This window comes from Micromys minutus (genome assembly GCF_963924665.1).
Source record: "Micromys minutus genome assembly, chromosome: 1".
Classification (NCBI taxonomy): Eukaryota; Metazoa; Chordata; class Mammalia; order Rodentia; family Muridae; genus Micromys; species Micromys minutus.
This window is the reverse complement of record NC_137969.1, coordinates 69,452,339-69,467,489: the sequence shown is the minus strand read 5'-3', so window position 1 is coordinate 69,467,489 and position 15,151 is coordinate 69,452,339. Positions and strand designations below refer to the sequence as shown.

Below are 15,151 nucleotides of genomic sequence, written 5' to 3'. Positions count from 1 at the left end.
CACAGGACTATGCCTTGATGGTAAGGGGAGGGGTCCTTTCATATTCAGGAGAGACTCTCATCCTGGAGGAAGAAATGCCTCCATCCTCAAGTTGGGATGTATGGATCTTGGTGGCAGGAATTTGAAACTGCTTTCAAAACCTCACAATGTGTCCAGGACTCCCAGGTCTGCCCAACACTTTAGGGAGCTTTGATGCAGAAAATGCAATGGTACATTGCAGCAATTAAAAAGAGATATCAAATACTGAAGGAAGCCTGGCCATCCCAACCTAAAATCTCAGAAGTTTATAATGGTATTCTTTGCTCTGGATAAAGCTCTCAGAATATTACCCCTCCTTGATCCCAGCAAAAGGAAAGAAATCATTCCCTTAAATGAAAATATCATTAAGGAACAAGTAGAGAAAATGCATCTGACAACTAATGCTTTTGCCTTTTTATCAGTATATCTTAACTGTTCATTGTCCTAGATTCCATAAAGACATTTTCACACTAGTATACAACTTTGAGCATATCCCCCTTCCTACTTCTCCTCCTCCCCTCTCTATTCATTCTTTCTCCATCTCTCATTTCCTTTTTCTTCTCTCTTTCCTCTCCTCCCTTATCCCCATATTGATTGACTTCATCACACTAGACAGTTTTGTCTTTATTTTCATGACACACATTTTGGCGTGGCTTTATGTTTCTGTACAAAGTCTCAGATCCACAAATAAGAGAGAACACAGGCCTTGCTGAGGCTGACTGAATTTGCTTAAAAAAGCAACCTGCATTTGCATCTATTTTCTTGCAAATGACAGTACAGTACAGTGATACCTTCTTTATGGTTGAATTCAAGTCTACCCTGTATATTTACCTATGGACAACTTTTTCTTTATTGATCCTTCTGCTGATGCACACCTAGGCTAGCTCCATAACTTATCTATTGTGAATAGTGCAGCAGTATAATCTATGACGTGTGGATATAAAATCTTTTCTGTAATTACTCGGAGATGTTAATAGCTGGGTCTCATGGTAGATCAACTGTCAATTTCTTTTGTTTGTTTGTTTTTTGTTTTGTTTTGTTTTTGTTTTTGAGAAACTTATATACTGACTTATATAGTGTCTGGACTATTTTATGTTCCCACAGAAGAGTTTTCTTTTCTTCACATGCTTGTCAACATAGTTTTTTTTCTTCCTTAATAGCTGATTTTCTGACTGGTATGAGGTAGAATCTCAACTTAGTTGTAATTTGCATGTTCTCTGATAGCTAGTGAGTGGAACACTTTTTCATACGGACATTAGAACTTCATTCATTGACAATAATGTGTTCATTGGTTAACCCATTTATTGATTGAGTTCTTTGATCTCTAAAGTGGAAACTTCTGGTTTCTTTGGAAAGTCAGTTAAGTCAAATGATGTTTTCACTAAAGCAGGCCCATGAAGACACATTTCACCTAAACAGACGCAAGTGAAAGGATGTTTTGCTAAAGCATGCATGTGAAAGAATGTGTGATGAAGTCTTTATTAATACCTATATATTTGGTTTGCCTTACATTGCATTTTCTGAGCTCCACTGGTGGTGATGCCATAGAGAGAAACTTACCAAAGATCTTCTCCTGAAGTGTCTGTGGCTTCTTGCTCCTCCACTGGACTCTGGCTGATTGACAAAGTGATATCAGCTGATACAGACTCATGTGGAGTTTTGCTGAGACAGACTCACATGGTGGGACAAGACCCACGGGAGTACAGGTAATGTTTGGAGGGAGTATAAATAGGACCCAAAGGAGAGTGATGGCAGGCTTGCACAGCTAGTTTTGCAACACTTCTTGGTCTCATGTCTTCCTCTTTGCTGATCTTCACTTTGTTGAGAGAGGCACTGAAGAGAACTTCTCTTGGCATTCCTGCTGGTCCTGGTTGCTCCTGCTGACTCAGCTGAGGCCTGAAAGTTTTTGTTAGATCATGCCACCACTGCTGATTCCTGTTTGCTATCCTGACATTATAGAACTGGACACTGGGGCAGTGAACCTATTACAAATTGTTCTTTGGAGAAAATCCCAGTTGTGTTGTTAGGAAATCAGCAGTTAGGTTTACAGGAATGGGCAGTGGCAGCTGAATCCACTGGACTGATGATGACTATCTTGGTTGTCCCTTGATACAACTAGGAAGAAGGAACCTCGATAGAGGAATTGTCTTTATAAGATTGTCTTGCGACATGGCTATTAGAGGCATTTTATCGACTATTATTTGATGTAGGAGGGCTCAACCATTGTGGGTTTTTATCCCTGGGCAGTGGGGTCTGGGTTGTACAAAAAGGGTAGCTGCAGTTGAGTCTGGGAAGCAAGTCAGTAAGCAGTGTTTCTCTATGATCTGTTTCAGTTCCTGTCTCAAAGTTATTTCTTTGAGTTCATGCCTTGGATTCCTCAGTTATGAACTATAAATGTAATCTGAAATAAACTGTATTCTCTCTAGGTTGCTTTTGGCTAATGTTTTATCACAGCAACAGAAAGAAACTAGAAAAACTACCCAAAACAGCAGTCTATAGAAATGTACGCATGTAAAAAAAACTTCCTAGAAATTTTAAGAATTAAGATATATAATTTGAATATATATCATAAGTCAAATAGAAAAATTAAAAAGAATATGTATATATTTGTCTAGATATGGTTGTACATGCCTTTAATCCCAATACTTGGAAAGCAGAGTAAGGAGAATCTTTGTGAGTTTAAAACCATCCTGGCCTAGATAGTGAGATCTAGGACATCCAGTATGTAGGGAACTCCTGTTTCAAAAAACAAAAATAAAAACAAAAACCAATGAAAAAATTTTTTGGGGGGTTATAATTAATTACATCATTTTGCTTTCCCTGTTGAAGATGGTCTTTCCAACTATCAGCACTCCGTAGATGTCTGTCATTCTTTGCTTTGGGTTGAAACCTCCTAAGCTTTCCCACATTAACATTAACATGTCTAGTTGTGTTGTTGTTGTTCAGATCACTTTTAGGCACCCATGTTGGTGAGATTTGATGGGTGGAGCTACTAATAGTTATAGAAGACACAATCTCAAAGAAAACTCCCTACTCCTTTGACTCTGACAATGTTTTTTTTCTACCTAATTATGCCTTAGGTGCAGGAATTGTGTTGAAGATGTATCAGTCAGGACTGGAATTTACAACTCTGCATTTTGATCATTTGTGGTTTTCTGTAATGACCTATGTTGTAAAGAGATGTTCCTTGATATGGGAAAAGAATTACATTTATCTGTGGGTATAAGGACAAAAATTTAGACTGTAGTTAAGGGTAATACTGGTTTAATAAAGTAGCAATTTTAGGTTCTTCAAGATCTATGCCTTAACTAGCCCTATATTATCTGGGTTTTCAGTATCATACATAATTTCTTTCTTGTTGAGAATGGTTCTTAAGTCTAATTAGAGAGCTTTTGCTTACCACCAAGTGAGCCACTATTGCACACTTAGGGTTATCATGCCATGCTCCTCCTGGTAGTTCATAGGCACCATAGCTAGATAAAATTGTTGACTGCTTTCATCATTGGAGGCTTGCATAATATCTTCTGGAAATATACAAGCTAGTCCTCAGGGAGACTTTCAGATCAGATCCAGCTTAGGGCCTTTGGGTCCCGAAATTGGAAACTTAATGCCTGATGTAGTATTGGAAATCAAGACCTGATTACTTTAGTTCCCTCTTGTTCTAATGTTTCTATACGCTCTTTCCCCTTTTTTTCCAATGTATGATGATACAGCGTGAAGGTCCTTACCAGGTGCTGTTACCAAGTTCTAGGACTTCTTATTCTCCAGGACCAGGAGCTCTTTTTTAGAAAAATAAACAACAATAAGTGATACTGTGTCACAGCAACACAAAAGAGACTCATGGAAATTATTTCTTTTAAAGGGGCTGCATATGTGAAGATGTTTTCCATTTCCATCTATTTTGTGACTTAAGTGATTTTAAAAACCAATGTCTCTGAATGGCTTCTGACTGCGGTCCTATTTTTTTCCTCATTTTTCTACTGTTCTCCTTTATGGCATTATCTAGCAGGTGTCATGGTGTGTGGAAATAAAGAATACTTTTATGGTTCTTCCTCCAAACACTGCATAAATCTTTTGACCAACTTATTTTCTCATCATAGCAATTAGAGAGGAGCTAGTTTCGTGGAGAGAGCCAGAAACCATAGAGAATTGGATCATCACACTTAGATTAGAAAGGTGAGAATTATGCACGATTTATGACCATGTACAGTATAGTAAAGACCATATATACTAGAAGGAAAGACTATAGTATAAATTGAATAATAAAGGCTATATTTTCAATTGCTCAGCCAGTATATTTTGATGAATGTGCTTTAGTTTTTTTAAAATACATAGCTATCACTTTCCTTTCAAGAGTCGGGCAGAATTTTCTTTTGGGGGACTTCTTCACTAGTGACTTTTCTCTCCCAGCTGCCCATTTCTAACTTCTGTACATTGTATTGTGAAAGTAGTTTTTGTTGAGAAGACATAAAACAATCACATTTTAATCTCTTTCTCTTTCTGTAAATGTGTGTGTGTGTGTGTGTGTGTGTGTGTGTGTGTGTGTGTGTGTGTTTGTGCATGTCCATGTGTGCATACAATTACATGTGTGTACTATGGTGCACATATGAAGGTCATAGTATAACTTTGCATGTTGGTATTTACCTTCTACGTTGCTTGAAACAGGGTCCATTGTTGGTGGTATGTATATCACACTAGCTGCCCTGTCATCTTCCAGGGTTTCTTTTGCCTCCACCTTCCATATTGCTATAGGAACACTGGGATTATAGATGTATGCTACCATGACCTTAAATGGGTTTTGGGGAATCTGAACTCAGGTTCCTGTTTGACTGGCAAGTGGTTTACCAAAGCGGTTATACCCTCAGATCCAAGTAATCAATTCTAAATAATTTTAAGTAGATGAAGGACTCTGATATTGCTACCATATATTAAGTGGTTGTTTCAGATGATTTTACTTAAAGGGGAAGAAAACATTAGCTGGCACTATATTAGGTAGCTGCTCCTATGAATCTAGGCAGTGATATAGATTTTTGGGGGTCTGGGAAATATAATCTGGAAATCTTAGTGTTTCAGAAAAGACTCTATCTTTGAAAAAAAGAAGCCACATACTTCAGGTCACTTACAGTGTGTTCCACTTACAGATGGATTGATCTGCATTGAAAGAGTACTGTCATGACAGCCCTGGCTTTTGTAAGCACTTTTTTACAGCACATGCTTTGTGTTTATATTGTTCTATATTTGGGAGATTTTAGAGTCGTCCATTACAATGTGTCTCACTTTTAGCCTGTCTACTATGAGTTCTCAATTCAAAGCCAGCATGAAGGAGCTTGTAGCTCAAATGGTAAACATAGGGGATTTCCTAATGTCCCAGAATTGAGCAAGGGAGAGTGATAGAGAAGAGAATGGGAGTGTGGGATGTTGGGATGAACCATTCAGCTCTCTCTGGACTTCTTAGAGACCTGCGAATAAGATACAAGGAAGCAAAGAGCACCGGAGTTTCTCTTTGGAAAGGAGAAGAGGTCCCAAAGGGCACAGAGTTAGAGCCTTGGGCTGGTTCCATCCTTGGAGGTTGGCTGGCTGAGCCTTAGTGGTTGGACTTCCTGACAGCGAACATGAACATAGTAACTCTTTACAGGGGCCCTCCCTCCCCCACTGACTGCTATGTGAGTCCACCCAACCAGAGCCAGGGCAGCTGTGCACAGTGGCTGCAGTTCCTCTTTTGCCCAAGACCGGCCCCTGTATGTGGCTGAGCCTGAGGGTGTTTCTGTGTAAGGAACACGCCAGCAGATAATCTCAAAAGCACAATATAGCACAGAAAGGAGCTTTCAAAATGATTTATACATTCCAGAAGGATAAAAACCCTGTGGGAGAGTGAGAACACTGAAATGTGCTCATATATCAAAATCTTAGCCATGAAGCCAATGTTCCTTCCAGAGACAGAAGGAAAAGAAAGTAGAGGGGGGAGCAAAATTTGAGGGCGAAAAGGAAATATCATTAGAAAAGGGGAAGATAGTTTTACAGACATTATGGCCCTTCCAAAAACATTTTAATCTTTATAAACCAAAGAGGTGCCTAGAAACAGAGTCTGTTTTTTATTTTTTATTTTTTAATTAAAATATCCAAGCCAGATTAAGTCTTTGTAGTTAAGTTTTGTGTGTGAAAAATAAAAGGTAGAAATGTTCACCTCTCTCTCTTTCGGTGCTTTTTCTTCCTCTTTTTTTTCCTACATAAAACAGGTCTAAGCAGCCAGGGTTGACTTCACAGGAAGCAGGTGATCACATGAAGTATCACAATGCACAAGAGAAGGATGGCCTGCGTTTGTACAGAAGCCTCCCTAGACCCCAAAGCCTCTAACCTGCTCAACTTCTTGAGTGTATGAAATATGGCTGTGCTCTTTTCTCATCTTGGAGATTACCAAACAATTGTTGTTCATTTCTGAAAGATTGCTACCATGCTAGCAAATCTGACTGCCATTTTTGTTAAAAACAAGGAACAGAATTCTCATACCCTTCAAAGCCCAGCCTTGTTAGTCTCCAGGGCAGCATGATGGCATTAGTAGGTTACTTACATCACCACACAGTGCTGCTAAAGGCATATGTGAGAAGTTATGTATGACCATAGGATTCAGGCAATGACAATAGCAGAGGCAATGTGTGGCAGCCACAGGTGGCTTGGCCTTTAGAGGAGCCACCCCGTAACCTCTGTGATCAGGGACAGTCCCATTTCTTATCTAGCTCCTCTCTTCTGGGTTAATCTTCCAAGGGATTTACTGCACCCGGGTCTACACAGAGGTAGAATGTAGAAAAGAACTTGGAAGCACTTCACAAGTTGACCACACAAGGAAACTGGGCTGTCTTTGTGTTTATGTGGCACACTACTTAAATGTTCTTCCATTGACAAATAGCTCAACTTAGTGAAACTCCTTGGATGTTATTCTTTGCTCTCTTGAATGTTTGTTAGCTTACCATATTACTCATACTAGCGGGGGACACGCACAGGTTTGCTTGGAAAAGAATTGTCTGACTGACAATAGGCTATGAATAATTCTTCCCATTCTCATTTCTTCTTTCTATAGATCTACATATCAAGAAGTTAAAGCAAGTAATTTTATGTTACAGGGAGGGGTTCTCCTCATTACCATCATAGGGACACTGAGGACATACACCATGTCACAACATGTATCATCGCATCTACTCCCAGAAAGAATTCTATTAGGGCAATTTGGGTAAGTCATTGCAGCTCTTGGAGCAAAGAGTGAGGGGCTTTCCATTGGCCCTAGGCTTTCCTTCTGAGGGTGTGTGGTCCAAGTAGGTATTGATAAAATAAGATTTACTCTTTTTTTTGGATCTTGTGGCTGTATATGACTGCCCACATGCACCTTAACCACCTCTGTATGGAAATGCTTCTTGGAATTTCTCATGCTGGTCTTAGAAAGGATGGCCACAAACAAAAAGTACGAAGGAACCCCAGAATCCAAGCTCATTTGTTTTGTTATTTATTTATTTTTATTTTAAAATATTTGTATGTACAACTGTGTAAATATATCTAACATGTGCTTACATATATATGTAATGCATGTGTGTGTGTATGTATGTATGTATGTGTGTGTATTTGTGTGTGTGAAGACCAGAGATTGGTAAAGAATTTTTTCTTCAATTGCCCTCTACCATAAACATTTAGATATATTTTTATGAATCCAGATCTTGGTGATTTGCCTAAACTGTGTAGCTAGAGAGATGCAGGTATTTGTTTCTATCTTCCTAGTGCTGCTGTTACAATCCAATGCTGCCATGCTCAGCTTCTATGTGCATGCTGGGTATCCAAGCCCAATTCCTCAGGTTTGGGCAGCAAATATTTAACCTACTGAGTCATCCCCTCAGCTCCTGGCATATAAATTAAGGTTAATTTATAATGTTATCATACATTTAGTGATGTCTTGGTAAAGACTAAATGTGACTTTAAAATAATTTTCTGTTATTATTTGAATGGTTTCATAATAAGCATTCTTTTTAAACAACAGAAAGTCTAGCAAATACAAAAACAAAACAAAACAAAACAAAAAAAACCCAAACTTTCATGTTCTCCAAATGTGAGTACATTTGATTTTTCCTAATGCTCACAAAATACTCTTTACATCTCTATGCCAATTAATTCCCAGCCAAAACATATTTCAAGTCAAAGAGACCTTATAAATTTAGCTTCAGACATCCCAGTACAATTTCCCTATGATACCACATAGAACTAAATGCAAGGTCTCTTCTCTAGAAATTCATTATGGACTACTCTGGTAAAATTATCAATTTTGGCCCAGGAAATGCTTCTTCCTGTTCTTTTTGTAGCCACATCAATAAGAATCAGATCCTTAAAACAAAGAGACTCAAAAGTTTTATGAGAGGTGGTTAGTAGGCCCCTCATTACACAACAGTGTCTCGCCTCTACCCTTAGTCCACAGTTTTAATAACAAGCATCAGGGATGTTAAAGTATTAAGGCAATTTTGGAATAAGTAGGCAATCAGTTGCTTAGATTATTGTGGCTCTTCAATATTTCTATATGCCTTATTGGTTCCAAATCACCCAAATCATCACAGTGACTTTTTGATGTTTCAACTATACTTGAGAAGAATGCTCAGTGCTTCAACTTCCAGGAATTCTATTCTTATATTAAATGCAATTCAGTGGAACTGACCTTTCTTTCTGAAGACTATTTTTTGAGAATATAATATAATAACATCATTTTGCTCTTTTCTTTCTTCTCTCAAAACCTTGAGAAATTTGATAGTCCCTTAGTTGTTGTTATATACATACACACACATACATAGATAGATAGATACATAATACATATATACATACATACATGCATGTATACATACCTCTAAATACACAAATTCAACATGCTTATTCTGTGTGTAGTTTTCCATGGCTAAATATTTGGTATGAGATAACTAATTGGTGTGTTCTTCCCTGAGGAAGACTGTGTCTTTCACTATCAGCATTTCTTAGTTGCCTGTAGATTTTTGTGTATGGTTGAGGACTCATGAGAAGTCTGTCCTTGTTCAGGTAATGTTTAGGCACCCAGGTTGAGACTTCATGGGTGTAGTTACTGACATTACTTGGAACACAATCTCATGGCAAATTTCTTGTTCCTATGGCTCTTATACTTTTTATGCCTCTTTTCTATAATGATTCTTGAGTTTACTTGTGAATGTTATAGATGTATCTGCTGGCACTAAACTCCACAACTCAGAATTTTGATTGGTTTTGGTTATCTATAATGGCCTCTATCTGTTACATAGATAAATTTTCTTGATGTGGGGTAAGAACTGCAGTTTTCTGTAGATATAAAGACAAATATTTAGACTGTTGTTAGGAATTGTGTTGGTTCAGTAAAGTTGTGATTATAGGTTCTTTTCCTTTAGTGGCCATAGATGGTGTGCTAGGTAATTAGTACCAGGCTCCTTCTTGTTGAAAGTGGCTCTTAAGTCCAATTAGAGCTGCTGGTTACTGCCAAGGTATACATATCACTACTACAACTTTAGTGTTATTGTATTATTCTGGTTATTTTGGTTCATAGTTGTTATAGCTGGATAGGACTACTATTTGCTTTGCATCTTTGGAAAGCTTGCATGGAATCTCTGTTACCATGGAAGGTAGTTCACAGAAAAGAAGCATTCATATCAGTTCTAGCTCAGGGGCTTTTGGGCCCTCTGTCTGAAGTACATGGTATCTTCAACACTAGGGTCTTGACTTCTACCTCTGAGGGCAACCAAGGGCAATAGCAATGGCCTGTAATGTTGTGAGAGTTTCTTGAACAACCCTGACAAACAAAAAGAAGGTTTCTTGTGCTTGGTAGGTTTTTTAACAATAATTTTGGATCTTAGAGGTAAAATTTTTCTTTAATTTTAATTAACATTGTAAAAAATAATAATATTAATAGAATACACAATTCCATGTCTAAGAATTGACAAAGAAGATTATTGAGAATCTGTGATGCTTGTGTTCCTCAACCAGAACAAGGCATGACAGACTTTAGGAAAGGGAAAGGCCTTGTTTGGAGAGAGATTCTGCTTTGAGTTGCTACTTGATGGAGTCATGGGTCATGTACTTGGTTTTTTGAGAAGATGGTTGTTGGTCTTTCAGGTTCTTTTACTTCAGGCTTAGTAAGAGGGTTCCCATGGAAACACAAAGCTGCAACATGCTTCTTGCTATTCAAAGACTCACAGAACTTGAGAAGGCCAGAGCCACAGTAAAAGCAGTGAAGAATTGACTGAATTAATATCATTGTAGACTACTAGAATTTATAGGGCTAAAAGGATGCAGGAGTGTTTCTCTTGAATAAAATAAGGGCCACAAAGCAGAAAGAACGGATCTAGAGTTATCTTGTATTCCACCAAAAGAAGAGCCATTCTATGAGGCAGAGTGTTTTCAAGTGCAAGAAACTGGGTATAAGCATCTATATTCCAGCACACAGACACCGATACAAATGATAGACAAGAATAAATGATTCCTCTAACTCAGGTGGAGTTGGGAGGGGAAGAGAAGCACATCACTATGAAGATAAACTTGAAGATGTAAAGGATAGATTGCAGCACAGGCTGCGAGTTGTTAGGAGGATCCATATTTAGACAACATAGACGTATTAAATATAAACTCCAAAAAAGGCACATAGCATGGTTATTTCACTACTATAACATTTTCAGTAGCTGGCATCATGCCTGGAATGGAATAGTGGCTCAATAAATATTGAGCAAATGGATGCTACTATTTGACTATATGGGATTCATTTCTGAAATTTGTTTTATGTTACTTGCAAAGGCAATGCTAAGTGAAAACAAGTCTACTATGGAGATGGCATGCTAAGGCAAACAATGTGTTCATATGCTCTTACTAGAAATACTGATTACTCTAGAAAAGTCATTGTTAGCAAATGTTTATGGGAAGGTTTCTCTCTGTGTGTCTATGTGTACACAGAGGATGTGAATGTGTACAGTTGCATGTGTGTGGGTGCATGCATTTGTGTGTGCATGTGAGGAGGCAAGGAAAGATGTCAAGTGTCCTGCTTTGCCATTATCTGGCGTATCTCCTTGAAGCAGGTTTTCTAACCTAACCTGGAACTCTTCATTTTCTCAGATCAAACCTCTGATCAATGAGCTTCAGTGAACCTTTGTCTCCACCTCCTAGGCCCACCTCTGGGGTTACAGGTCTATGTGGCCTTAGATGTGAGTGCTGGGGACCTGAACTCAGGTCTTCAAGCTTGCTTAGGCAGGACTTTTATCCATGGGTCCACCTCTGAAGCCCTATAAATGTTTCTTAATATTAAAGAAACAAAAAGCAAACCTGAGCTTACAAGATAGATATTCAGTTTAGTCATCATTAGGCACACTTCCTCTTGCAGTAGTTCTGAACTATACAGACACCCACAAACAGGCAAAGTGCAGAGAGTCAGTGGTCTTGTAACATTTAATTTTAAATGAGATATTCTCATGAGATCTCTTTCTTCATGGCTCAGGAAACTCTTGCAAAAGAGGAGAAGGTAAGGTCTTAGGAGCCTTGGGGGATGGATGACACAAAGGAATGTCCTTCCAGAGCCAACCATATTGATGTACACATGAACTCACAGAGACAGACTGTGGTAGCATGCATAGGGCCTGCGTAGGTTCAAACCAGATGAGGTACAGGAACTGAGAAGAGGAAGCGGGCATGAGTTCCCATCCCTAACTGAAAAGCTATCTGCGATTGACAACGTCTTACAAAGGGAACACCAATTTTCTCCGATGGAGTCTTGGCGGGCAAATAAGCCTCACTTATGTGTAGGCACCATAGTAGCAGTAGATGGCAGCCTGAAACTAACTCACTGATGGCTTTTGAAGGTTCTTTTGGCTCATATTACTTTAGTTGGCCAGTTTTTCTTTATCTTATTGCTGTTTGCTTGTACAGTATGGTTTCTAGTTTTGTATTTTTATAGCTGTGTGTGTGTGTGTGTGTGTGTGTGTGTGTGTGTGTGTGTGTGTGTATGTGTGTGTGTGTTAGTCTGTTTCTTGTGCTTTTTCTTTTTAAAAATTCCTTTTTTCCTTTTTGCCTTGTTTTTTAAAGAGAGTGAAAGCAGGTGTGTGGAAGGGAGCATTTTAACCAGAATATAGTTTATGGAAAAATTGTTTTCAAAAGATGAAATTTGAAAGTTATTTCCTCATCTCTAAAATCTCCATCCAAAATAACTTGATATTCTGAGTAGCAGCTCTCCCTGTGCTCTTCCTTCTCCTTCTCACCTGAGCTCACTGCTCCCTCATGAAGTTCCCAGGCTCCTTCCCATCTGCTTTGATCTGGTACCTGCTTCTTTGTCCTCCATAAGTAACAGATCTCAGAAACAACTGCTTTGGTTGTAGTTCTGGATGCTCTCATTGTGACCTTCTTGGGCTTCATTCTCCATTATTGTTGAACTCGACCCGCATTTTTGTCCATATGCAACTCAAACTGTATCTTCTTGGGGGAGGTGATTCATGTCTTTAGAGAATGCTATAGGTGCTATGTTTTATGCTTTTTGTAACCATACCAAAACCTACCATTAATAATACCTGGAAACTATTTTGGAGGTTGTTGCTAGTATGATTATTGCTATGCTGAGTTATAGTTACAGTGTACACAGAGACTGGGTTACTTACACAAGGCAAAAATCACTTGTTGAGATTTGGACTGTATCTTGTGTGAAGAAGGAACTATGGAAGGAGTGTAAAGAAGATAGTTCTGTTAGCAGTAGTTATTACATGCTCATCAGACATAGAATTTGTCTGTGATAACATCTGGGTGACATTGCAAAAGCCAGATGTTTTATATTACCACTGGAGCTTTTGGGACATCATGCATGTTTGTCTTTATATGAATTGATCTAAGTTTCTTATATATTTTTAGCTTTAATTTCTATTCTAATTTCTTTATCTCATTTGCTTTCCAGTTCTCAACTGTCACTTATCTTCCTCATTATAGCTGTGTCTCTTGAGCAACATCAGATTTCTTTTATTGACTTGTACTTTAAAAAGTAAACAGAATGATTTCTGTTGCAATTTTATGTATATTTTGAGTTATTACTAAACTGATTACCAGTAGCTTATAGTGTTGCCATTTTCCTCCTTGTTGAATGCCCTGGCACTCGAGATGCTTAAAAACTTCTATGCCCTTGTTTTATAACTTGATTTTTCTAGCTATTGCAACACCAATTATCAAAATATAGAGCCAAAAAACAACATTTGAAATTATATCAAGCAGCAAACCAATGCAGGTAGAATTGGACAGGAATTTTATTTTACAGATATGTAGACAGGATGTTCATAAAGAAGAAAATGCTCCAGATAGCGTGAGTTCTGCTGCCTTGACCTTGTACACATTAGTCATCTCATTTTCATGAGGTTTTAAGATCTTATTCCCATACCCGGGGCCTGATGACTACATAGCCATTTATTTCATAGTTCAGCTCATTCCAATTCAAAATATTGGCATTGCGAGGGGAACCTTTGTACACAAATAGAATGTCTTCTGGGGCAAGAACATAGTCCCACATGTACAAATCTGCAAATTCTCCCACAAAGGACTGTTCCTTTTGAAACCCTCCTCCATAGTTATCCTGCTCTTGTCCCAGTACAATACTGGGTGGGGATTTTAGAGTGTATCCACTATGAAAACCCTTTTTAACCCAAGGCTTTCCATTGACCCAAAATTCAGCAATTCCAGAGGAAGATTCCCAGCTTGTACAGAAGTGTACTGGAGAAGGGAATTCTTCCTTACCACGGGCTGTGACTTTTAAATTTCCAATGTATAGGCTGTATTCTCCAACTCTTTCTTTATAAATTAGTAGCTCATTGTCTCTGTTCTTGACACTGTAGGAGAAAAGACTGTGAGAGCGGGAAAGGTCACTGTAGGCTCGAAAACACAGTGTAAAATTCTTCAGAGGTTTCTCTAGATATGGAATCAGCTTCACATGGTCAGTTTCAGATTCTCTGGGAAACACAAATACTTTCTGTTTGAGGTCTGTGAGACAAAGTAAGAAATATAATGCATTTCAACAAATTCTGAGGAACAATACCTTAGATTCAACTTTTCTCATTTTATGCTCTATGACAGTATCCTAAACTTCTTACCTGTCTGAGCAAAGGCTTCTGAAAGAAGGCTGGTGAAGACAGACATCCAAAGCAGCAGCTTGTCCATGCTTAGTCCAGTGTATGACAGCAGCAGCAGTTACTTGGATATGGGACAAAAGTGTGGTGGCCCACTATACTTTTTAGATTTCAAGTTTTATATGTGCCTTTGATGACAATGAAGGGTGAAGTGAAGCAACACTATGTGAGGTATTCCCAGGTTCTCCTTCCTTCTGCCAACAATTAGAGCTGTTGTTGGAAAATAAGTGATTAGCCCTGTGCTGGGAAATCAATGACAGTTATTCATTAGACACAAGCCAGTGCTAGAGCTTTAACCTTGTGACCCAGATTTCACTGCTGGGAAAAGAAGAGCTACAGATCTTCAAGGTCCTACAGATGGAACATGAGGTCAGGTTAGCCACATTAGGTGCTCAATTTTGTAGCTGGGTCTCTTTCTCATACCTCTGTGCTTTACAAGATGGGGATATGGGAACAGGGCAATCACATATCTATTAACTCAAGGAAGTGGCCTTTTCCGTGTAGGACATTCTAGAGTTCGGTCTTCTGTCAAGCACCCTAAAGAGTCTATTTGTCTCTTTGAGTTTAGTTACTCAAATATTGAGTCACATATCCAGGAATTACTAAGAGAATATAGACAGCTGAAGTAAAACCTTCTGTTTGCCCTGGAGCACACTACTTTTCTACAACTATTACTCAGCCCTCCCTTATTTCATGACTCATGCTGCTTTATTTTAACCTTTCTCATTTTTAGTTATGACTAATTGTTTTTGGTGATACACACACCTGCTGAAATGCCAGCATCTTCGCATTTTCTAGTCTTTCCTTTGAGCCCTTGGGCATTAAGGTGTATCATTGCTGATGACCTCCTTGTTGCATTGTGCTCACATTCATGCGTACTCATTTCCAGGATTATGAGGTGTGGAGATTAGGTGGGGACCAGCTCCTTTGCAGTACTAATGAACTTCATACCTACTTTCTCTCCTGCTAAT

General features: G+C 38.6%; 1 protein-coding gene across 1 annotated transcript; it reads right to left on the bottom strand.

Annotated features, from left to right (window-relative positions):
* Window positions 1-13,426: 13,426 nt before the first annotated feature.
* On the bottom strand, window positions 13,427-14,211 carry LOC308428903 (serum amyloid P-component-like; the record flags this gene model as incomplete). The annotated part of the gene is made up of 2 exons (XM_080927489.1): window positions 13,427-14,034; window positions 14,145-14,211. The coding sequence occupies 2 exons, from the start codon at window positions 14,209-14,211 to the stop codon at window positions 13,427-13,429; spliced, it is 675 nt and encodes a 224-aa protein (XP_080783615.1).
* Window positions 14,212-15,151: the final 940 nt, after the last annotated feature.